The 24,944-nt window shown below is 42.7% G+C and overlaps 1 protein-coding gene across 1 annotated transcript in view; it reads right to left on the reverse strand.

Annotated features, from left to right (window-relative positions):
* Positions 1 to 8,406: 8,406 nt before the first annotated feature.
* The window catches only part of KIF26A (kinesin family member 26A), a 107,474-nt gene continuing 90,936 nt past the window's right edge, over positions 8,407 to 24,944 (reverse strand). The window contains 10 exon segments of the mRNA XM_059819394.1: positions 8,407 to 9,888; positions 10,432 to 10,582; positions 10,985 to 11,005; positions 11,462 to 11,652; positions 16,278 to 19,662; positions 20,224 to 20,386; positions 22,134 to 22,293; positions 22,560 to 22,743; positions 22,995 to 23,257; positions 23,736 to 23,829. Of these exon segments, the coding sequence (XP_059675377.1) occupies positions 9,713 to 9,888; positions 10,432 to 10,582; positions 10,985 to 11,005; positions 11,462 to 11,652; positions 16,278 to 19,662; positions 20,224 to 20,386; positions 22,134 to 22,293; positions 22,560 to 22,743; positions 22,995 to 23,257; positions 23,736 to 23,829 (4,788 nt within the window). The 3' untranslated portion in view covers positions 8,407 to 9,712.

Below are 24,944 nucleotides of genomic sequence, written 5' to 3' on the forward strand. Positions count from 1 at the left end.
CCCTGAAGTGCGAACCATGGGGCAAAGCTCTCTTGTATATGCTGTTACTGGTGTGTGTGGGAATGGTACTGATCTAAGGGAGACTCAGAGATAGTTACTAACAGCCGCAGGTTCTCTTCTGTTGCAGTTGTTCTGCACTTCTCCTATTGTTGTTTTATGATGTAGTCAGAACATGTCTGAAACACCCAATATAAAAAGCAAACTGCTTCTATTCAAAGGCCTCTGGACAAGTTCAAGTTTGGACAAAATGGGAGGAAAAAACCTGTTTGCTAAGGTATGAAATACCTTACCACTGTCCTTGGTTCATCACGCATCTTAGAAAAGGCAAAAATCAACATAAAGTGACTAAAAAGAGCAATTTGTCTTTATACAGAGCAAATCTCCTGCTCTTGTTGGATTGCTGGGTGTGGTGAGTCACCAGCACGCTGCCTGGGCTGTCAAGTCGTCACTTAAGCTGGCTACAGTACAAAGCTGAGTCCTTCCACGTGGTCAGCGCTCCCCCTCCGTGTGCAGAATTGCTGCAGAAAAAGACTGCAGCCTTTTCACTCCTTGTTCCAAATGCACAGTGAAGTCTGTTATTTCTTCATCAGTCTCACATCCCTCTGGGCAATGGGAGTGATTGTAATCTGATGCATGTAAATGCTAACAAAACTCCAATCTTGACATTAAGTGGTTTAAAACTTAAGGTACAAGAAACAGCAACTGCAGTACAATACAGACAAAACCTGGACGGGTTCCAGATGGCCCACAGGGCCCTGCCATGCCAGCACTGACATCTGTGACATTGCTAAAACTAGACCTGGGACTTTTCAAAGACTGGGAACTAGCTGGAGAACTTGAATTATAGTCTGGTTGCCACAGGTACTTCTGTCAACCAGTGGAGTTGCTCAGTCATGCACTGACCCTCTCCCCAGCCTACACGCGTGCACTCCAGAAACGAAAAGCAGCAACAGGTCCCTTAGAAGACTATGTGCCAATGCGCTGCAGGCTGGCAAAACACATCAGTCATTCACTCTGATAAGATGATAGCACAACAAAGGCAAGGCTGATGCAACACGTTCATAAATACAAAGCCACGCTGACTTTGTTGAAGTATTGCCACATTTTAAACTTAAATACAAATAGCAGGACTACTGTCTGTGCAGCTTGTTGCTTTGGATGATTACAGTTAAATCGCCTCTTGCAAAGTATCAGGATCTCTGTGTAAATATAAACACAGTGGAAGCCACTTGAAATGCATGCAACAACTTGCACGGGTCCTAGAGTGCCAGGAGCAGTCCTACATCTTCTCAGTTACAGTCAGCTGGAAAATTATTAACTAGCCATGTATATGCAAGGGGCAGAGAGGCTTTTGCCAGAGAAGGGAAAGCAGGGTGCTAGCATTTCCAAAGGTTCCCAGTTAGATTGCATACGGTGCTGTCAGACTGCTGTGCTCGTTTCCAACCTGATTATTAACACTGCTAATGGGGAAAGGCCTTGGAGGGCAAGGACTGCACAGCTGCATGCCTAGTGCATACAGAGCTGAAATTCCTGGCCATATTTCCAACATATACAGACCTATCTATTATATTAATTGATTTTATAACATCAATGATCCAAATGCCACATCCATAGCATGAGCACCATGGAGGGGTAAATTCTATGAGGCTTTCAAACCTATGTTTACAATTTACACACCTGAAAAGGGATCTTTAGTCCCTATGGCAAAACAGTCAGTGTGTTGTCATATATTTAGAAGTCCCTCCTGACAGAGTTAATCAGAATAGCTTCCCTAGTTTCTAATTTTAAAGAAAATGTAAATGTAAAAGATGTATCATTAAAGTTTAATGGTTCCTTGCTATTTCAGAGCTTGGTTTGTCTTGGGTCAGCTGTCTATCAAGGACAACCCCATCAAGTAACTTCAACATCCAGACTGGTGAAGGGAATTTTTCCAAAGTCGCAGGACTTTTGAAGGTTCCAGGGCACCCCAAGAATGTACCAGACCTTAGTTTGCTGATCCACTGCATTTTGTTTTTTCCAAACAGTAGATTAATAAGGCAACATAATAAGCTCTGAACATGTAAACCAAGAAAAATAGTTGGTTTCCATATTCAACATTTCCCTCAGCAGTCTACTGGATATCTTATAGAGAAATCCCATACAAATGAGAAGCTGTTTTGCTGGAGGTCTTTGGAGTATGGATATGTGCTGCGTATGCATTATTTCAGTAGTCGCCTAAAAAATAATCTTAAAATATCCTAGCAGTGTGAAATTCTATCTTTTGAACTTGGATTTAGTAATGATTATGGCTTATTGTCTGTACCCAATAGTGTGATGAAAGTATGACACAAAACTGAGCAGTTCTCAAATGCAGTTTAAATACAAGCATAGCTCAGTGAAGATCAGGCAGAAGTTTTGACCTATTATATACGAAGATGACTAAGAAATGTCTGAGCTGTGCATATCAGCATTGTTGGTACAGTTCTAAACATAACCTCACTGGCCCCAACACAGCTGAGTGTTTGAGTCCTAGAGGTGTCCATTCCCAGTTTTTCCACCAGCAGCTTCCTTTTACTAACTCTTCCCTTCTTATGCTGTATGCTCTCCTGGTAGGGGCCAGCTCACATTGTACTACACTTAATGGCAAACTGCATTTACAACTGGAATATTAGTAAAGAAGAGCTGGAAGAAAAGGTGGAAATACTTTAGATATCAAAGAGCAAATCAGAGACCAAGCGAGGCATCCAAAGAGGCAACAGCAGGAAGAATAGACAATGACCTACAGAACACAAAGAACTGGGAAAAGGAGAAAACAGGGAAACCTTGTGTTTGCAAAGTGTTTTATAAAATTTCTACATCAAAGCTATACATAGGGGTTTGGGAAATTATTTGGTTGGGAGCAGGCTGAGTAGAGATGTGATGAAGGATATAAATGGGGAGGATGGAAGGTGCAACACATGGCTGCCCTTGGTCTTCGCCACCCCTTTGTGCCTGCCCAGAATGCACAGCTTTTGCAAAGACATGCACAGTCCAGGCGCTGGCAGTTTCTTTCTTTATGGATGTATTTGTATACATTATTACATTTTCCTCCTTCTGTTTCTCTCCCCAAAAGCTGCAGGGGAAGCTTTGCTTTCCCTCATTTCTTGTCATAAAAGTAAATAACATGTCTTCCCTGTGAAAACTGAGCAGTTTGAAAATGGCATCCCATCGGAGCCTGTCTGCAGTGTTTCAGCTGCTGTGTCTGAAGGTTTTGCTCCGTACTCAGCAAAGGACTTTGAGAGAGACATATTTTTAAGAACTGTTACACGCTCAATTTGGAGGGAAACACAGTCATCCACTTTGTCCTTCCCCCTCATAACCTGTCTATTTAGACTAAAAAATTGTGTTTGTACAGCACTTAGCCCCATGAGACTGAAGCCTTTAGGTACAAATGTAACTCATTTAAATGGTAATGTACAACAAAATGAGTGGCACCTTTCAAAACAAGGGACATTTGTAAGTATATCTGTGCCAGGTGCTGACAAATGGAGTGTCATTGTTACAGACACAGGGAAAGGTCTTGGTGAGCCAATATTTAAAAGTCAGTTTTTCCAGTCAAAGGCCAAACTCTGAAATGTCTGCTTATTTCTCTACTGCCTGTGCCCTGGAGCACTGCGCCTGCCTCCCAGAGAGCAGCACATTAGGACTCTGAAGGTATTTCCCATACAAGGTCAGATCAATTAAAATGTGCTTTAAATACAGTCACGTGAGCTGTGTCAAGAGCTCCGCAGCCCTGATTAGGGCCCTGACACTCTGAAGGGCAGAATCTAAGGCAATCCGCTGACCTTGGGTGGGAGAGCCAGATAACAAGGAGGCATGAACCTGCTTTTTCACTACCCTGGGACTGAAGGCTTTGCTCCTTCTGGCCACGTAATATTGCTGTAACACCAGAGATGCCAGGAATTAACTAATGACCCGCTTCTTCTCCTGCTGAAGTGGACAGCAAAGATCCGTTCAGTCTCAGTAAAAGATGGGGTTGGGTTTTCAAAAGTCAGGACAAGCTCTTTCAGCCGTCCCAGGGAGACCAGGCAGCACAGTGTGCGCCGCTGCCTTCCTTTTCCAGACCTGATAGGAAGCTCCCACAGAAACATTTACATTGAAGAAGTGAAGCAAAACCTTTGCAAAATGAAGCTGTATTGGCTCACACCAGGACCTGGGCTGTCTACTTGAAAGACAAATTAACCAAACAAAAGCTGTCTTAGAGAGACCTCCTTACCACCAAGGTTTGAATAAGGTCCTAATCTCTATATAATATATTAATGTAAAAGTACAAGTGAATTGTGCTACTGAATAAGCATTGATGCAATGGATAGAAGGCAGAAATGTTACTTGTGTTTGCTGTATGAGCATCTCCTTACTGTTCATCCCGCAGTGAGACGTAGCCAAGTGACAGCTGCCCTTCCCTCTCACCCGGGAGCCACAGGAATATGCCCAGGAATAACCTGTCTCAAGCTGAATGCAACAGTCAGAAGCAAAAGACATATTAAAAAAAGGTAAAACCGGGCCACTGAGGAAGTGTGCATCACTCGGAATCCCTGTGTGGGTTGCTCTGAAAGATTCCCCTCTTTTTGCCACCATGTTCCTGCTGCCCCCCCACCAACTTGTGTGGAGAGTCTTGGGAAGGAATGAGTGAAATAATGGGCTCCAACGTGAGCTGTTGTAAGGTTACTGCTGTGCCAAACACACCCCATCATCAGGCAGTTCCCCTGCAGGTCTCATAATAAATCTCTCTGAACATCTACACTGTCAAGAGTTACGTCTTATTCTATGTATTCCACAAACAGAGTTCTGCAAGTTGAATTCTGCATGAAGCCATGAGATGCTACATATGGGAGCAGCCTGGGAGGCAGTTTCTGCTTTCTAATTTGCACTCATTATATCATTGCACATCGACAGAATTATTCTTTCCTTCCTCCCAAATACCACTGATAAGTAAAATATTTTCAGCAGGATCTTCATCTGGTGAAAGTCAGCGTAGCTCCACTGAACCACTGCTAAAGCAATTTACACCATCTGAAACCCTGGAGCAAAAAGATCCAAGTCAATGGGATATAAGCCAAAACTGGAGTGTTTTTCTGGATACAAACCAGATTTACTTGGTTGCTTAAACAGGTGCCTAAGTGCTCTGGTGAATTGGGGCCCAAATACGGCACCATTTTTTATTTGTGTCCACTTCTGCCAGCTTGGACATCTGATACAGAGGTCATCTTATAGCTAACATTTTTGCCTTAAACCCTGCCTATAGCCACAATATAGAACAGCTGCCTGTGGAGTTAATGATCCACACATAACTTTAAAAATAAAATGCAAGTGCCTGGAAAACATGGGTTTATAACTAGAAACAGAATACATGGGTACCTTGAAATAGAAATAAATGAAACACTTTTTGCACGCTGTGAAAAGAACAAATAATCTCCTATTTCTATTGCATTCTCTTTTAGTACTGACGTTTCAATACTGCAGTTAGAGTGTCCCAGAAATGCTTTAGCTGGAACTAGTTAGGCCAGAAGCACTGTAAGGAAGAAAGTTTTACACATACATTAAACAAATTTGCCTACACACCATCTGATTTCTCTATAGGGAATCTATGTTTGTAATAATTGCATTTCCAAACACTTCTAGCCATGTAGCAATGTCCCCATAGGTGTACACTGCTTAGTACACGGTTAGCAACAGCACAGCTTACAGGACTGGCTACTGACTCCTCCAACTCATCCATCCAACTTGCAAATTCTGACAAGTGAGTTGAACTCCCACCTCCCAGGAATAGTTTTATATATTGGACCGTAACCACTGGATGGGAAAATGCGAAAGTAAGGTTGGATGCCATGTCCAGAACACAAGGTTCTCCTCGCTTTCCTGAGTTCCTGGTCACCAGATAAGAGTCCTGCTTTCTCACGTGATTTCTGGTCCAGTCCATACTTCATCTCTGCCTGAAAGGTGCCTGACCTTGTGACTGAGGCAGTGGGGACCTCTCCTCTCCCTGCCCCTCACGGTCAGGCAAGCTCACCTCCAGCCTCTTGGTTAGTGAAACCTGGTGAGAGGTGGATTTTGAGGAAAAGGGAATTTATGTCCCACTTCCTGAACTTTAGGCTTTATTTAGAGTCACCATTGCGTAGGTTTAAAAAAACAGCAGCTGTCAATCCATTTTTTCCTGTTGCCAGGAAATAAGCGTGATGTGAGCTGCTTGGTAGACTGGGCCATCAAGGGACCTAGGAAGGGTTGCCCCAGCAAGGAGGAGGTGAGGGATTTCATGGGAAGATCTACAACCAAAGGACAAAGAATTCTAGTGTGAATTAGCCCTGCCAGAAGTAACAGGCAGTTCTCCAACACCAATGGGTTTCTAAGGTTTTACTTGATACGGTAACAAACCCAAGATCACTTCTTCAAGTGTGCAATTTAACAGCTCTCTTAAATCATTAAATCTCAACAGAAGATTAATGAAATAAAGTATTCAGCTTCATTTTGCAATTATCATTTGTAACCTTATATAATTAAGCCTTTTGCAAAATAGGCTTGAACCATAAACTAAGCATATATTTGTATAAATTTTAACTGGGCAGAACTGCAAAAGTAACCAAAAAGAAAGGAATATTACAGGCTCTGAGGTCTTGACATATGAAAAGTAATTTACTATCCACAACTACCAATGAAGAACAGAATTTTCATAGGGAAAAGTCTGCTATTTCATCCATCAGTGCCTTACCTTATTTTGCATCTCAGGCTTGTTTTGTGTCACCAAGCCAGAGGCTAAATGCATTTAATATGCATGCTATTGCCATGTTGACATGGAACTAAGCAGCCCTGAAATGTCTCTTTCAGTACTTTGTGGAAAACATAAGCATAGTTAGAAATTAAGGAGAAAGTATCAAAGGATGCAGGACTAATCAGCGAACAGTATATAACGGAATATTTAAACAAATAGTCAGGTTTATAAAAATTGGGATGGATGATTAGTGGCTTGATTTTTATTTCAGAGGATTCTAATATTGCCAGAGTGGGAGAGAAACAATGAAGACCTCTGACGAGAGGATGAAGTGGCTGGCAAATAAAAGAAACAAAACTCTTGTGTCCGTTCGAGAGGGGGGTTACAGGCTACCCTGAGAAGACTGTGAGCCCAGCCCTGCTGTGCCCAGGGCTCAGAGGCTACCACATGCCAACCCACCTTGCAGCAGCACCATTAAGATGTGCATCTCCAGAGGACAGTGTAACGGCACCAGCACAAAACCTAACACCCCAGTGCACAGCTCCCCATGAATATATTCAGCCCTCTCGTTTGGAGGTTTTCCCCTTTGGTAAGAAATACTCATCCCTCCACATGCTGCTGCCCTTTTTATATTTTGACTATATTTATGTATCTGATCCTTACTCTGAAAAAAACCCACAATGTATTGAATCACTCCATGGTTTTGATTCCATCTTTGGAAGAACTGACTTTCTGCACACACAAAGTAAATATAGCAGGAATTTACAACTTAATAAATATATCTGGTGTTCAAGGATATCAGCAAGGGGATCCTCCAGAAATTCTAGATGCCACATTCCTCTGCATACAACCTAATGCAGTGCCAAATGTCAGTAAGCAAACACGGTGCATGCTTTTCCAGAGATAAATCACAGAGAGGTAGATAAGAGTGGGGCGTCCTTTGTAACCTATGCAAAGTCACAAAGATACTTAAGCATCAAACTCTTGCTCTCACTCTCCCACTTCTCCAGCTGCAGAATGAGGAGGAAAGCATTTCCTCCCTCTCACAGGCCTCTTGTGAGGGTAAGAGCACTTGCTGCTTGGATGCCACACTGTTAGGGCTATGTTAGGAGAGATAAAGAGGGAGAGGAACATACCACACATTACAAGCGGTTTGGCCAAATAGCTGGAAAATACTCAAGATGGTGTCATTAGAAGCACTAGCTTTACATTAAATCTGCCTAGAGTTACTCCAGCCAGGATCAGTGGGAGACAAGGACCAGGCACAGCTACTGTCTAACCAGAGAGCAAACACAGCAGTGCCAGAGAGAAATGAATGCAGTTGTTTGCTATGATGAACCTACGGGGCCCAGGGCTTGATTCCAGTTCCTAAAGATTTCTTGTGTTTTTAGACCCATTTTTAATTGCTTTGTCTCATCAGGGAAAACAAGGATGTGAGCCGCAGGTCTTTGTTCTGTAAACTCTGACGTGCTAAGAGAATATAAGTATTATCATCGCTATTTATTTTACCCTTTGGTGTTTTGTCTCTCTTTCCCGATTGGTTCATGATGACTAATGTCAAAACTCTGTTCCCAGTTATGTCTCTTGGGCAAAAAGATAATATAATATGACATTTAATACAGTGTACTACAGGAAGTCCTCTCCCTCCCAAACATTAAAATCACGTACCTAGCAAGAAGCAATCGTAACAATAGATGTATCTTTTATTCACAGATAAAAACTGAAGCAAGCTGTTATAATACATATTTGTACAAAGGATTTGAAAAAACCATAAAAAGGAAGATGATTAGAAAATATGATTCATTATGAAATGTGGTATTACATACACTATTAAACCTTTTCAAAAGTATTTGTTTGGCAACAATTTATCAATAGTTTCCACACTGAGGTGGCCTCCTTCAAAAAAGCACAAATCTCATGCAGCATGTATAAACTTGATCCTGAGGGTTTGCCTTCCTTAGAAAAACTGTAAAAAGATATACTATTTGTCTTAAAAGTTCAAAATGCAAATGCTATATTTATAGTCAAAACTATATAAAAATATGGACCTAACTTAACATTTACAAAAACTTTTTGTTCCTTTTTTTTTTGTTTGTTTTATGGTTTTGGTAATAAACATAATTCTCAATTCCTGCATCCAGAGAGGAAAAAAGAAAACCAAAACAAACCACAGTGCCCTTTGTAGACTTCCTCACATTAAGTTTACGACTCCAGAAAGAACAGGTCTGTGATAAGTGAGGTTAGTAACCAATGAAGTAGGTAAGCAGTTAATATATATCTATATATGTATATATAAAATGGAAAACAAACATTTATTTTGATCTGAAAAAGTAATAATACAAAACCTGAAGGTAAAGCAATCATCTCAAAAATGCCATAATACACCTTTTCAATAGATAAATGTTCATAAAAATATCTGGAACCCTAACCAAGAAAACAATTATAATACAATTTTAATTCTGCTACATAAAACAGCTTTTCTATGAAACAAGAAGGCAAGTTCAGGTATGAAAACATAATTTACTTATTGCTTTTGCTACAATGTTGTTTGTTTTTTTACATATAGTCATAAATACACTATACAGTATAAAATATTTCGTAGGAATACATTTTGTGGTCTGCTTAGGTTTGCTGGCTTTAATTCTAGCACCAAATACAAAAATGAAAATCAAATGAACTTTAAAGGCACTTCCATTGTATGTTTGTTCGTTTGTTAATTAACATCTTGGTTTGTACTAAATTTCTTCGCTTCCCTCTGGTAGAAGCAATACTTGATCCTACTTTTATCTTTGTACAGTTCAGGTCACATTGAGGCACCAAATGATTTATGAACATTCCCATCCCTCAGCGGTTTCATTCTCTTACAACATTCATTGTTGCTTTTTAGGCTTCGCCTTTCCTCCTTCACTTCCCAGCTACTTAATCTCTTTACTTCCTCATGTCGGACAATCCAGCTTCACTTCCTTCAGTCCCTTGAAAAACCTCTCTTCAGACCTCCACTTCCCTTACTCCATCTTGTGCATCTGTTACTCCAATATCAAAACACGTCACTATCATGATATGTGACTTGCACAGATTAACACACTGCTCCAGTTCCTCTGTCACTTGTTCCAGTGCCTCCAGGTACTCCTGTGACTCCTTATCGAGATCAGGATCCACTTCAACTGTCAGACAAAAAATTAGTGAGTAAGAGAAACAGCTCATAGCAAAACATTCTATCACAAGGGAGTCAATAATGTAGAGTATAATCTTAGTTCTCTTGAACAAAGACATTTTTTCACTTTGTTCAGCAGATGCAAGAACTCTACCTTGAGGCTCCAGTTAAGCACAGCATTCAGTCTGTGAACCAATCTCATGCCTCAGTTTCCCAGCTATAACATGGATATGGAAACAGTTTTTTCCTTCTTTGGAAAGAAGGATAATAAAAGGTTATCTAAATATTTAATATTAACAAGCATCACAGTGAGTCTCTGCATTGTTTTGACGCTCTCTTCTGGTTGGTTTGGAGGGGGTTTTTTGTTCATTTCCGGTACTATTCAGCACTGAACAAATCCCGTATCACAGAAATACAAATGGAGTCACAGAGTATTTTAGGGCTCAGTTCAGCAAAATATCTTAGCAAGTGCTGAACTTTTTCAGTGGGACTGCGCATATGCTGAAAATCTGTTAGGTGCTGATTCATACTGCTGTATTTGCAAAGTACTTACAGTCTTCTTTCCACTTATTTGGATCCATCATCAACCTGCACTTTGTCTCTTCCAACTCTTCCTTCAAAAACTCATGCTTTGCCTTTACTTCTCTGATTCGCTGCTGGCGCCTTTCTAGTATCTTCAGCTTGGTATGGAAATACACCAGACCCTTTTAAGACACAGAAAGACCATTTCATGAATTTGCCTGTTATGAGCTGACCTCCAACAGTTTGACACAAATTGCTCCCAGCTCATTTCTTGTAAGAGTTAGCAGGTGGGTTGGTTTGTTTGGTTGTGGGGTTGGTGGGGGGTTTTTTTGGTGGTTGGTTTTTATTTATTTGAAGTTTACATTAATGGATTCTAATCTAGAGGAACAGCATGCTACATCACTCAAGCATTTGTTGCACTTCTCTGAATTAGCAAACATCTCTAATACATTCTGAAATTACTACTGTTTGTAGAGGAATTTTTTTTCCAGCAGTGCAAGTGATAAACACAGCCTAATAATAATGTGAGAGTTATATTTAATCCTAAAACATAGGAATTCTTATTTTCTTAAAAGCATTCCTACCTTCTCAACATCCTGGAAAGGCTATTATGAAAGAAATGGGAAAAAGGCATCAGAAGAATATAGAATTCTGGTCTCCAAAATAGAATTAGCTGAAGTGTTTTCCAATTACAAGTAAATTAAACTCAGTGCATCCCTGATTTAATAGAATCCTGTCATTTACATAAAGAGTTAATGACCCTATAGTTGAGGGAGGCTGTAAGGTCTCATCAGCCAGGCTAAGATTATAAAGTCTTCTCATAATGTATTCATTGGTATCTTCCATTTACACCATCAATCATGTTAGACACAATTAATTTTAGACAGTAATCATTTTCATTTTCTGTGTTAAGGGTACCCCAACATATGAATTGTAAAATTAATAATTATAGTGCGTTAATTGCAATCAATTTCCTGAACACCATTCCAGCATTCAAGCAAGGATTCTGCCTGTATACTGTAATTTAAGTTGTCTACAGTTGTTGTAAAATATGTGCTGACCTCAGTTTCCTCTTGTCTGTGTCGCTGTAACCGTTCCACATCATCTATCTCATAAACTTTAATTTCAAATGGCTCTTTTAAAGTGCCTGGCAAAGGTGGTAGATCAACCCATTGGCCAGTGACGCTGGGTTTTCTTCCTAGGGAGGCAGCATCTGGCAATGGAGCAGGAATCAGTCTACGGCGCTGGAGACCTAAAATACAAAAGACAAGCATTCATCAGACTCTAAGAGACTATCAAACTGCAGAATGTACTGCAGTGAATGAATTAAAGAAAGATCTAGGTTCTCAGGATACTTAGGAAGAAATGCTTTTCTTTATCTTTTCCTTTTAGTAAAATACCCTCAGGCTGCTAACTGAGTTACTGCCTTGACAAAGTATGTTCCACTTGGTTCATGGATGGGAGTAACAGCAGTTCCTCTTCCAAAGCAGATGTCTGAGCATCAGTTCTTCATCCTCTCCTTGCAAAAGTATTTTGCCTGGATTAATTTTTCTTTTGTGGGCTACAATGGTATTCATTACCTTGCAATGGCAATGAGATAGTGAGTAATTTCAAACCAATACTGAAAATGGCAGATGAATCTGGAAATCTCCTGCTCCTTCAGTTAAAGCCAAGCAAGGCTACATAAGAACCCTCCGATTGTATTACCTTTTTGCAAAGAGCAAACAGTTCCCTCCAGAACTACTGTCAATGCTTTAAGGTGTGTATTGGGTGTGCATGGCCAGGTTTTGGCTACAGGGATGGCTTCTGCGAGAAGCTGCTAGAAGCTTCCCCCATGTCCAACAGAGCCAATGCCAGCCAGCTCCAAGACAGACCCACTACTGGCCAAGGCTGAGCCCATCGGCGATAGTGGTAGCACCTCTGGGATAACATTTAAGAAGGGGAAAAAGTTGCTGCACAACAGCAACTGCAGACAGAGAGAGGAGTGAGAATATGCGAGAGGAAGAACTCTGCAGACACCAAGATCAGTGAAGAAGGAGGGGGAGGAGGTGCTCCAGGCACTGGAGCAGAGATTCCCCTGCAGCCCGTGGTGAAGACTATGATGAAGCAGGCTGTCCCCCTGCAGCCCACGGAGGTCCATGGTGGAGCAGATATCCACCTGCAGCCCATGGAGGACCCCACACCAGAGCAAGTGTATGCACCCAAAGGAGGCTGTGACCCCATGGAGCTGGCTCCTGGCAGGACCTGTGGACCCATGGAGAGAGAGGAGGCCATGCTGGAGCAGGTTTGCTGGCAGGGCTTGTGACCCTGCGGGGGACCACGCTGGAGCAGTCTGCTCCTGAAGGACTGCACCCCGTGGAAGGGACCCACGCTGGAGCAGTTCATGAAGAACTGCAGCCCATGGGAAGGACCCACATTAGAGAAGTACATGGAGAACTGTCTCCCGGGGGAGGGACCCCATGCTGTAGCAGGGGAAGAGCGTGAGGAGTCCTCTCCCTGAGGAGGAAGGAGCAGCAGAGACAACATGTGATGAACTGACCACAACCCCCATTCCCCATCCCCCTGTACTGCTAAGCAGGGAGGAGGTAGAGAAAATCAGGAGTAAAGTTAAGCCCAGGAAGAAGGCAGTGGTGGGGGGAAGGTGTTTTAAGATTTAGTTTTTATTTCTCATTATCCTACTCTGATTTGATTGGTAACATATTAAAATAATTTCCCCCAAGTCAAGTCTGTTTTGCCCATGATGGTAATTGCTGAGTGATCTCCCTGTACTTATCTCAACCCACACGCCTTTTGTTATATTTTCTCTCCCCTGTACAGCTGAGGAGGGGAGTGATACAGCAGCTTTGGTGGGTACCTGGCATCCAGCCAGGGTCAACCCACCACAAGGTGCTAAACACCAGCAGTTTTCAATGACTTTGTGGGATTAGGAGGTATTCAGAAGGCAGCAACCAACCAAGCTTCAACTTGAGCCACCTCTAATGTCAAACCCATTTGCACCAGCACTCAGAAGCTCAGAGCATGACAAAACTCACCAATTCCTCAACAGCAGGGCTCCCAGATTTACAAACAAACGGCATACTGCCACCTTGATGCATCTGCTAGGGCTCAAGTTGCATGAAGCAGAGATGTCCTTCAAAAATGCTGGTATGTTTGTATACAAGAGTTGGCACTTTGGTGTCCAGCATTTTTTGCGATTATAAGTCTCTCTTCGTTCCCTAAAAGGCTGACCCTTACACTACTTGTGTCAAGGATGAGTACAGGCATAGAGCTCATCAGGCAATATTAGCAAGGCTGCAGTCCAATCCCTAGGTAAATAGGAGGGCTGAAGGCCACCAGAAACAAGCTGAAATGTCACATGGTAGCAGAAAGTATAAGCAGCTTTCGGGTGACTGGTGACAATAAATTTAGTGCCTAATTTCCTCTTCTTATTGAAAACCAACTCAGAGGTAAGGGGTCTTACTTCTTCTCGTCTTCTTACAAAAGGGAGCACATCAAACAGATGAGACAGTGCTGCTCAGAGGACAGTGCTGCCAAAATAACTTCTGGGTTGAGACCTCTACAGGAGAGTTAAGTGCAAGTTAAGGCTGTCAGATAAGCCCTGTCACAAACTTCAATATGAAATGGAGACAAAATCCCAGGAGGTACCCCCAAAGCAACACACCTCCATAGATACCTGAAGAGTTACCTGCTTTATGTATTTTTAAGAAAAACATCCCTAATTCTTAATTGCATCCTTGCTAATTTCTAAGTAACAAGAACAATCACAACAGGAATGTTTTGGAAAGGGGAAGACTTGATTTCTACAACACGTGTTCATCATTCTCGCAACCCCCTTTCATTTAGCCTGAATCACCACTATAGTCCTGCCTGCTGAAATCACCTGCTGTAACTCTGATCCTGTAACCACTTAGGTGACAGCAGGATCCCTCTGAAGAGAACACCGAACAGATGCAGTCAAACACATATACTAAGCAGACAAACTTCATATCCTTCCACTGTACCAGCCAGGGTCAACATCATTTCTCCAAGGATGAAGTTAAAGGATAAGGGGACAAGGTTTCCAGTGACATGCATGGGAGTAGGATCTGTCCTTAAATCCAGAGACTGCATGACTCCAACGCAGTTTGGAGCAACATAATCTACTCCAATAATCTCTAACACTTTGCAAAGATTACAATATATTTTAGGCCAATAATGGGTCTGCACCAAACATTTCTTGTAAGAAATATTCCATTAACTTCCTAGGAAACCTCATTTCATGTATAAAACACATTATTGTCTTAAAGTCTACAGCACTCCAAAAAAGTAATACATAACTTACTGATCTAAAACAATTTCAGTTAGAAAAATAAATAGTTTGTAACTTTTAAAGACCTTATAAGCATTTCCTGGGGCAAAACCAAATCCAAATCCATCAGTGGGTAATGTCTTCTCAATATGTGTGCAACTTATACAGCTGTTAATATTGACTTGTAGGAAAGGTTTAAGAGGTTGATATGCTATGGAAAGAGAACTGCAGCACATGTTGCACTGAGTTTCCAAAATTATTGGTCATCTGCTGAAGCAACTCAGTTGCTTTGACCAGAAAGCACCATGAGATCTACGTTTAACTCATTTGGGTTTACTGCCAGAATCGAGCATCACGGGTGTCTACAGGGATTGCAATAATTACCACTTTCCAACCAAAAGCTCAGATTCAGCACATTGCTGATACTAGTTCCTACTATATTTCCAACAGTCTGTATGCTTAGGTTGCTGAATGAGGCTGCAGGTCATTAGCTACACAGCACCGACTGCCACCGATTCTTTACGATACTACAGGACTTCAACCCGGATGAGTAAAAATGAAGACTGTAACAGCAGTCGTATGAGCCTAATTTTGAAGCTGGCTACAACTAGCGGCACTTACATGAGCACCACCTGTGAAAGCAGTAAGGAAAGGCACCAGAGAGCAGGAAAGGGGACCCGGCTCTCCTATGCCCACCTCTGCATGACGTGGTCAGACATGTCTGCCTTGACACAGTACGCAAGTCGGAGCCACCTCTTCTCATTGACTCCCCCAGTCGGTTTCCTATTGCTTATAGTATCCACATGTACACTCTAAAATTTCTTTATAAAAACACTATTACACTGCAATACAATAATTTTGCAATTAGCTGGTAGCATTAACCAGAGTCACTGCATCTTACGTACACACCCTACTGCTCTGCCCCTAAGCCTTACCTTTGGGTAATCTAACGCACATTCAGCAATCCTCATTAATTCACAAACACTCTTCTCCCCTCCAGGCCTAGTTCCTCGTTTCCAAACTACAGTCCCAACCCACCTCACTGAAATTCCCTCACAGATGCCTGGCAGCAGAGCTCCTCCTCTCCCCGCTGCCCTTCTCTCACTGGTCTTCCCTGACACTCACTCGATCCTCACAAAAACTCATCAGCACCCACCCAGCACCCTCACTCTTCCCAACCCACCGGTAACACCCTCCTATTTGGGGCCACCCTGGTGCCGCACTCACTGCCAACCCTGCTGAGGGAGGAAGGAACATCCCCCCGCCTGCCTGCCCTGCCGGCGGCCATCTGCTGCCTCCTCCCTCCCAGGGAAGCTGCCGGCGCCCCAGGGCACCCGGCGCCTCTCCTGCCCTCTCTGCCGCAGCACCTGTGTCACACCTGCAGCTTTGAAGTGAAATAAATGACAAGTAGCTGCTGTCACAGCAATATGCGTGCACACGCAAGCGCATGCAGGCAGTCCACCTCCCCACTTTGAGTTTCCCCCAAACCTCCTCTCCCTCTCTGTCAGAGACGCCATGAAAACCCCCCATCCTCAGGGACACAGTGGAGCGCCAGCGGACACCTGGCCACCCTCCCCTTCACTTCTTACCTGTTGATCGTTTCTTGGGAGACTTGAGGCTCCTCATCCGGCCCGGCGACGACATCCCACTTTCGCTCATGGAGTCGTGCGCTGAGGAGGCGCTGCCGGTGGCCTCACTGTCCCGAATCATGCTCTCATAGCCACTGCTGCCCCCGCTGTGGTAAAACAGAGCCGTCCTCCCCATGGCCGGCGGCAGCTCCCCACTTAGGACGCTGCTATTGTCACTGCCGTGCCCGCTGCTGTACCGCTGAGGCCGACGGGGCGCCGTTATCTTGCTGTATGGAGACGGCAGCACTGGGATTTGCGACTTCTCATCGCTGAGGTTAATGCCGCTGTCGTTGCCACTGTCGGAGTCAGTGGAGCCTCGGAAGTGGCCCACCTTGGCAGAGCCGCCTGACACCAGCTCGTTCACGCGGCTGTTGGCGGCCCTCATGGCCTGCTTCGTCCCCATGATGGTCCCTCGGCCAGGTTTGCCGCTGACAGGCTGCACAGAGCGGGGGGCCGCCTTCCCGCTGGTGGCCATGCCAGAGCCCTTCCCTGCAGGCTGCGCCAGGGACTTCACAGAGGAACTGAGAGACTTTGACCCGCTGGCAGAGAGGCCCCGGTTTTTATTCCCATTCACTTGCACCTTCTGGCTAGCGGTGGGTTTCGTCTGGCTGTTTTTACCAGGCGCAGGGGCAGTGAAGGGCGGTGGTAAACCCACACCAGAAGCAACAGGGGGGACCCCCAGCCTGGGGACGGAGCGCCCTGCCCGGCTGTTGCTTGTGCTCCCATTCTCCCTCACCACACTTGCTTTGGATCCAACCGACGTTAGGCTGTCGCACCTCTCCAGGGACATGTGGCTCCCATAACGGTGCATGGCTTCACTCTTCGATGCCTTCGCCTTTAAGCTGGACGTCATCTTGGGCAAAGAGTGGTCGCCCTTTAGGTTCATTTTGCTGCTGGTACTTTCGCTGAAGTAAGACCCAGCTTTCAACCGCAAATCTGCTTCATCTTCAGCCTTTGGCGTGGCAGCTCTGGCAAAGTCCAGGCCGGAGGCTTTTCCCCCACCATTACCCAGACCAACAGGTTTCTGCTCCAAGCTCGATTTGCGTACAGGAGGTGTTGGAGGTGTTGGCCCACCTGGCCTGGGCAACATGGTCGACTTCTGTGGTGTGCTCTTCTTTCCCAGTGACGATTTCAAGCTGCCAGTAGCCAAGGGAGCATCTGAATTCCCTCGGGTCACGGCCTCTGACAAAGTACTGTTAGCATGCGACACTGGCATCACTCCCAGCGTGGTGGCTCCTCTCTTCAGCTGTGGCATCTTGATCGCAACTTCTGACTTCTTTGCAGCTCCGCTGGAAGATTTGCAGGCCATTTCGCAACCATCCACAACCCTCTGCGAACAGGCGAGCATAGTCTGCGACTTCGTCGGCCTGGATGCTGCGCCAAAATACTGGGCAGCTTTTCCTGGCTGCTTCTCAGTACCAAATGCGTGAGATTTTGGAGACAGCAGTGTGTCTGCAGGTTTTGCTTCCAACTGATAATCGGTGCGCAACAGCCAGGGATCTTCAAATATACCATGTGGATTCTGCAGCTCTTTATAGCTGAGGACAGTATTATTGTGGATTGGAGACGAGGTAGTTTTTGTTTTCCTAGGAAGACTAGAATGTATTGTTTCTATCACAGGCGTATCACGAGAATTACTAAATTTTATCTTTACGGGCTGATCAGTGACACAAAAAGCACTTTTTATCTGAGATGCTTTGGTAGTTTCAGAGGTTTGAGGGCTTTTGCTGATGCCTGAGGACAGCTTGCTGGAACTCAAGCTCTCACTCTCCAGTTCAGAGAAGCAAAATCCACTGTCATTCAGAGCGCTTTTCAGGGGGACGGATAAATAGGATGAATCCAAGTTGAAGGGTTCCTCGGACTTACCACAGCTGTAAGATGATTGTGCGACAAAACTGTCACTAGACTGGGCTCCATCACTTTCAATTGTACAGATGCTGACTTCACTAAGCCAGGAACTGATGGAAGAACGTCTGCTGCTGGTAAAGGGATCCTTAGCAAAGGGCACAACAATATCAATATTTACACCAGTAGAAGTCTCCTGTGAGGTATAAGCGTCAAACTCATCATTTATGCTGCTGATAATACTGACCGGCCTCGAACCCGATGCAAGGGCCTGAAGGGAGCAGTCACTGTTAAAGCTAATGATACTGGAAGGTCTTCCATTGTCCATAATCCCGCTAATAGACAGTTCTTCCACCACAGTGAAAACAAGCTCATCCTCTCCATTCAGCTCCACAGGCTGCTGCAAAGTCACCGTGGTGGTTAGTATATCCCGATCAAAACATTTCCCTCTGAATGCTGACCTGAAGCTGTGTACCTCTATCGCACCTGACTGATTTTGGCCATTGCTACCAACCAGGAATGTGCTTCCTACGGGGTTTTGCTCAGGTTTGTTTCCCATCTGCTTGCTCATTCCCACAGGAGGAGTCCGAACTGCATTGCTATTGTCCGGCTCCAAATTCTCAGCTTTGGAGCTTGGTACGTGCTCTTTCTGCTGTGGAGGTGGAGGTGCTGGGCTTGGCAAGGGTCTCTTCACATACAAGGACTTTTCTTTAATGACACATTCAGCTGTGGCCTTATTCTGCCCCGGATTCCTTAAAGGGCTACACCTTGAGGACTGCAGGGAATCGGTGATTGTCTCTCTCTCTCCCTCCAGTATCGAGTCTATTATTTTGTTGTCAGCTCTGCTCTGCGGCTTGGAAAGCTCTGTTTTCAAGTGAGGTGTGCTCTTTTCATGACAATTGCCATCGCCACCCCTTGGTGCAACAGCCTGGAAAGGAAGGCTATGTCCTTTTTTGGGAGATGCAGTTTCTTGTGGAACTGGTTTCTTAAATCCTCCAGAAGGAGAAGATATTTTTTCCTTTATCAGCTTAGACTGTGCATTTTCTGTTCCTCCAGGAACTGGACTACAATTGGACACAACAGAGATTTCTCCACAAGCAAATTTGATGGGTTCCTCACTTCCATCAATGCACTCTAACCTTTCTTGCAGTTCAGCAAAAGTGTTGCATTTAAAATGGTCCTTGTCAGAACTCCTACCAATAGCAGAATTGTCTTTACTTCTTTTCTTGTTTAGGGATGGGATTATGGGAACAAACTCTGGAGGACCTTCATTATCTGTCAATTCCCTGTCAGACAAAGCTGCACCATTGGGTCCAACATAGATGACAGTATCACAAGACTGTTCACTGCTGGAAGAATAATCAGGATCACTAGATATATTCAGGACAGGAAGGTCAGGGTCAAGGGCAACAGTTCGTGGGTGGAACGGTCGCAAATGGGGCGGTCTTCGGACATGCCCTTCTTCACATGAACTCTCTCCTCCAGATGAGCTGGATGCATACTGCAAATGATCAATAAGGGAAAAGTTTTTAATATTAATTGATATATAAGTCTATATGTATGTACACACAATTGATTAAAAGGTCAAGTTTGCTATATACTCTGTGCTTTGTATATACTATCACAACTACGTCTAGTGGAAAAATGTTAGAGTGTGAATTAAAATGACATGGTCATGCTACATAGATTTTACTGTATTAGGAGTAATATAACAATCACACCTTTTCAGATAATTTCCATTAAATATTATGCGTTGTCTTTCTCCTCAACAGTTTTCTGTTCCTTCCTTATTGGTTTTTAATTAATACAAATAGGAGCTTTTGAGATAGTTCCACATATAAGCAAAGAAAGAATACGTGTTTGGAACAAAAAGAAACGAATTTCAGGATTAAGGATTGGGGGCGGGATGATGGCTCAGTGCCAAGTCATTTGTCAGTTCCTCTCCTGAGCTTTTATGCATTTTGTATTACTTCTTACCACTGAGAAATCCCATGTTCCCCCACCGAGAGGTTAGGAAAACTCATTTTCAAATGAATTAATTTCTGCTTGTTTGTGAACCAACCTTGGATTTCTTCTTTCTCATTCGGTGGATTCGTGATGCAAGCTGAATGGTGGTGAGAGTTTCTGCATAATTGGCTGGGGAGTCAGAAATATGTGCAATCATAGTAGTTCTGCAGTTGATGTTCCCAAGTGATTCCCTCAACAACATTGTCAACTTGTTGTCCCTGTGTAACAAATGAGAATACTAGGATGGTTTAAAGAAATCACCATCTTTTTTTTCAGATTTTTACACCACAAGCTGTGCTTTCACTCTCATAGGATATATGCATGTATGGTACATGTAGATAAGAAATATGCTCCTATTATTTGACCACAATTAAAATGTGTCTAAACGTATACATACAAAGATACCAATATCTTAATTATTTATCTGCCTGTGTATTTGCAGTATGACAAGTCATTTTATTTGTTACTTGGGCAATTGTAAAACAATTGATTGGTAACTAGTTTAGTTATCTCAGGTTTAGCTCATATTACCTAAAAAGTTCACAAGTGCTGTATTTTTAGCTGAGCAGACTTAGTACCTGGAAAGCTAAGCTCTGTGAGCTCTATGCAAACAATTTTTGTAATAAGAAAAAGTAAGTCCACAGAAATGGTAAGAAATCTCTAAACAAATATAACAATGGTAGATATCAGAAATATATTATCAGTGCCACCCCGGCTAATCTAGTTTCCATTCTGCCTGATATGCTCTGCTCTGACATGGCAAATGGGAAGCGGGATTTCTCTCTGAAGGCTTTCCTGGTGATGCGAGTCCTCTGCCATGGACAGCAAAGCTGACAAGACAGGTGACATTTTGTCCTCCACTGGTCTCCAAGACATGTCTCCCCAGGGCTCCCTGGAGGCTGCTTCCTGTCGCCCCCCTGAGCTGACCCAACATGGGGGAACTACCATCATGTCTGCTCACTAAACCATGGCAGGTGACAAAGTTGAGGATCTGCCCTTCCCTATTCTAATCCATCCATCCGCCACTCCATCCACAAACCTAGCAACTAGCCTGAGGAAATTATCTTTCTGCCCAATACAGAAAGAAAGAACACCTGTCTGAGATGCAGCACTAGATAAATATGTGAACTGACATGATTGATAACAACAGCACAAAGTTACAATGCATGAAGACAAGCAGCAATTAAATTTAAGGACTGAAGGCCAAGTTCTGGTAAGGGTGTTTACAATGTGGCTGTTGTCTTTAAGCTGGGCTCCCCACAGGTGTGTTTGACTTAGTATTATTGTGTTATTATGTATTATGTACAATTATGTATTGTATTATAAACTCCACAAAGAAACACACCTAAATCTTCGCTTCTGCTAAACAAATGTGCAACAACTTTTTTTTAATTGGAAAGATGTATCATTCAAAGGGGCATACAGAAATAACAACCTTTGATGACCGTACTTGATAAAATCTATAGTATTTTCCGAAATTTCAATACAATTTTTAAATTTGGAAAAAGGAGAGAAAATGCTATGAAATTTTGATGAAATTGTTCACTAATGTCCAGCTGGCTGAGATCGGTCTAAATTCCAAACCCCAGGAAACAAAGAGGAGATAGAAGGAAACAAAACATTTTGGCCATTTTCCCCTGCTTTTTTCAACAATCAAACCCTCCCCAACATTTCAGCCAACTTAAGTATATACCAATATGCACATAATTTTTGGCCGTGTAATTAAGAATTTCATGTTACGATGTGACATTTAAAAAGTTGTGTGTATGTATATATACAGATAGACAGGTAGATGAATAGATATATGTATCTGTAATACAGAAGTGACCTTAAAAGAAGACAGACCCCTCTCTGACAGAACTTCCTTTAACTTCATCTTAGGTAAAGAGTAAATTGTTGATGCAATTCATTGCTAAGGTAACACCAGGCACAAATTTAAGATAATGCAGACAATAATTCACTTACTTATAGGGCACATGCTTAGCACCATTAATTAAGGCCAAAATTACATTGCCCAGGGCAGAGAGAGACAGACACAGAGAGCCTCCTCCATCTCGGCTCTTGCTCAGCACTTTTTCACAGCTCCCTAGATCAATGAGATGCAAACGGCTGCGTCCTCCAGACACTAAAACAAAAAGGGGAAAAACAGTTGTACATCACGTTCTTCCATGGACTCAAGCCAAACTTGGTATTCAAAATGTATTCAAATGAGGAAAATAATGAATACAGCATGGGATAATGACCAAATTAAATATTACTAGTAAGGAAACCAGGTATTAGCCACAGCTAAGTTAAAGGTGACTCGACTGGCTTGAGAGTTCACTTCATTTTTCCTTTGTAAGTTCATTGCAAATTATTGTTTAAACTAACTCAAAGTAAGAAGGTTCATACTTCCTCCTTTGCCACTCTTCTCCATGCGATACTGGTATATGTGAAGAGTAAAGAGCATATGTGAATTCCTCCTATCTTCTTCCTCGCATTCAGGTTTGCTGGTACTTCTGGCAGCAATTGCAGCATCAAGGAAAAAAGCAGCTTTCTCTGCTGTCGGGGCTCTTAGCTCACTTTGGTTTTGAAGCTTGAATATAAACAAGAAAATTACTAATTAGCACAGGGGCATTTTTTTTTATTATTTTTTGCTGAACTGGCTAAATCTCTAGGGCACTAAAAGAAACAAATATGTACACTGTGGGAGAAGGGCTTATAAATTAAAAGCAATACATTTTTTTTACTGTCTTAAAAGTTGTCATAATTGTTGTCAAATAAAAGGAAATAAAAAGCAGAAGAAAGTCAGGCTCAGAAAAATCTATGTTGTGATATCCATTATACCTGGGTTCCACAGATTGGATCTTCTCTCAGATAAACCCCGGGAGACTGGCCATCCTGAAGGCTGCCAGTGGCTACTTCAGCTAACAAATCCTTAAGGTTTTCATCTTTGCCACTGATCTCCACAGCAGATACTCTAATAGAGAAACGAGTCCCAGTTTTTTCTTTACGTTCATTGATTAATTTGAAGAGCCAAGAAATTGCACAGGGGATGATACCAAGGCTTTGTGTGGAGTTATCTTTCCCAATCATGGTAAAAGATTTTCCTAGAATGAAAAGACAAACATGAACTTAATTCACCTTTCTTGTACAAGACAGTGTCTCTTCGTATCACCATTGTACATTACATGCAATGCCATGTGCTGCACAGATAATGGGAAAGAACAGATGCAAAAATGCAAAGCATTTAATTATTAATCCATTACTATTTATTCAATTAGTTCTGCAATTTTTGTAACTCAGACTCACAGCAAATTAATGTTAAAAACATCTCTGATCTTTTGATTTTCATCACAATGCACCTATATAAACTTGTTCTTGAATAAGCTAATCTGATGTTACGTTTTACCTTTTCAAATTAAAACTTACAATCCCAGTGTAGAAATAAACCATGATAAGTTTGCAAAGCTAATTAAAAAGAAATTCAAATCTATTCATATACTCCAGGTTTATTGTTCCAGGAGCTGACAGCATGTAATTACCAGACTGACATAGTAATTAACTGTAATGAATTTGGGAGCTCACCAAGCTTGACATGACCAAAGCAAAATATGCAACCATCTGCACCATTCACAACAGACTGGATTACTTCTGCTACTGTTCCAGAGCATACCTCAGCCTGAAAGAAAGATCGGAGACAAATAAGTAAAAGAGCATATACTGCTATGGTTTTTACTATTCTTCTGTAATGAAATGAATGACTCAATATTTTTGAGGTGCAATATTCTCCCCATTTTTATGGCATCAGTCCTATTATTTTAGTAACGATGCTATCTTAAAAAATAATAAAATATGCTACTACAGCCTAAAATAGTTCTCAACTCTATTAAACCAATTCTCTTGGAATATTGATTCTATGACTAATGTAGCAAACTGAACGCTATCCAACCAGGCTTCCTGCTGGTATAATAGCTTAGCCAAGGCTATTCAGCAATAGTAGCAACTCCACTGAAATTAAGCTACTCAAGAGTGCTCACAGGAATTAAAAATACATTTATACTGGAGAAAATGCATTAAGATCCCTGAATAAGATTTCATAGTATCACATTTTCCTCTTCCAGGGGAAACATCATCATTAATAAAGTGAACTTGCTAAAATATTTGAGTGTACTAAAACCAGTTTATCCACGTCAGTGAAGGTTTCAAGTATACAAGAAGATGATCTATTAAGTACGGCAACGGGGGGCAGAGGAGAGGGTTGGTGTAAATATGTAACTACAGTGAAATGATAAGGCTCTCTTTGCCGGTGCATGGCAGCAAGCTTGCCTCGAGCAACAACGCCTGCACAGAAGTGGCTGCACTGGCCAACGTCACCCAGAAACAGCATGAACAGGCCACCCAACAGGCCCACCACAAGGACCCAAAAGAGCCTAGCCCAAATCAGGGGTCAACAACCTCAAGGACTGGTGCCAAAACCAGCAGAGAAGCAGGCTGTGACCAGGCACCTTGCAGCAGGACTGACAATACAAGAAAAAGCCACTTCCAGTTCTGGACTAATGTTGAGATGACTGTTGAGTATTTCTGTACAAAGATGCCATTTGAGCTTATGCAGAATCTTAAAGCCAGCCTCCTGGCGTGGCTACCACTGCTTTAGGCACTGATCTGTGTGGGAGGTTATTCTCCATCTTTAGTGCTTGACCAGAACGTGGACCTAATATCTCTAGTTTGGGACCCAAAAAATTCCTTCCTAGGAGAAGATCTGAGGGTGGGATTCTGAACTAGACCTTGTCATGT

This window comes from Gavia stellata, chromosome 7, assembly GCF_030936135.1.
Source record: "Gavia stellata isolate bGavSte3 chromosome 7, bGavSte3.hap2, whole genome shotgun sequence".
Classification (NCBI taxonomy): Eukaryota; Metazoa; Chordata; class Aves; order Gaviiformes; family Gaviidae; genus Gavia; species Gavia stellata.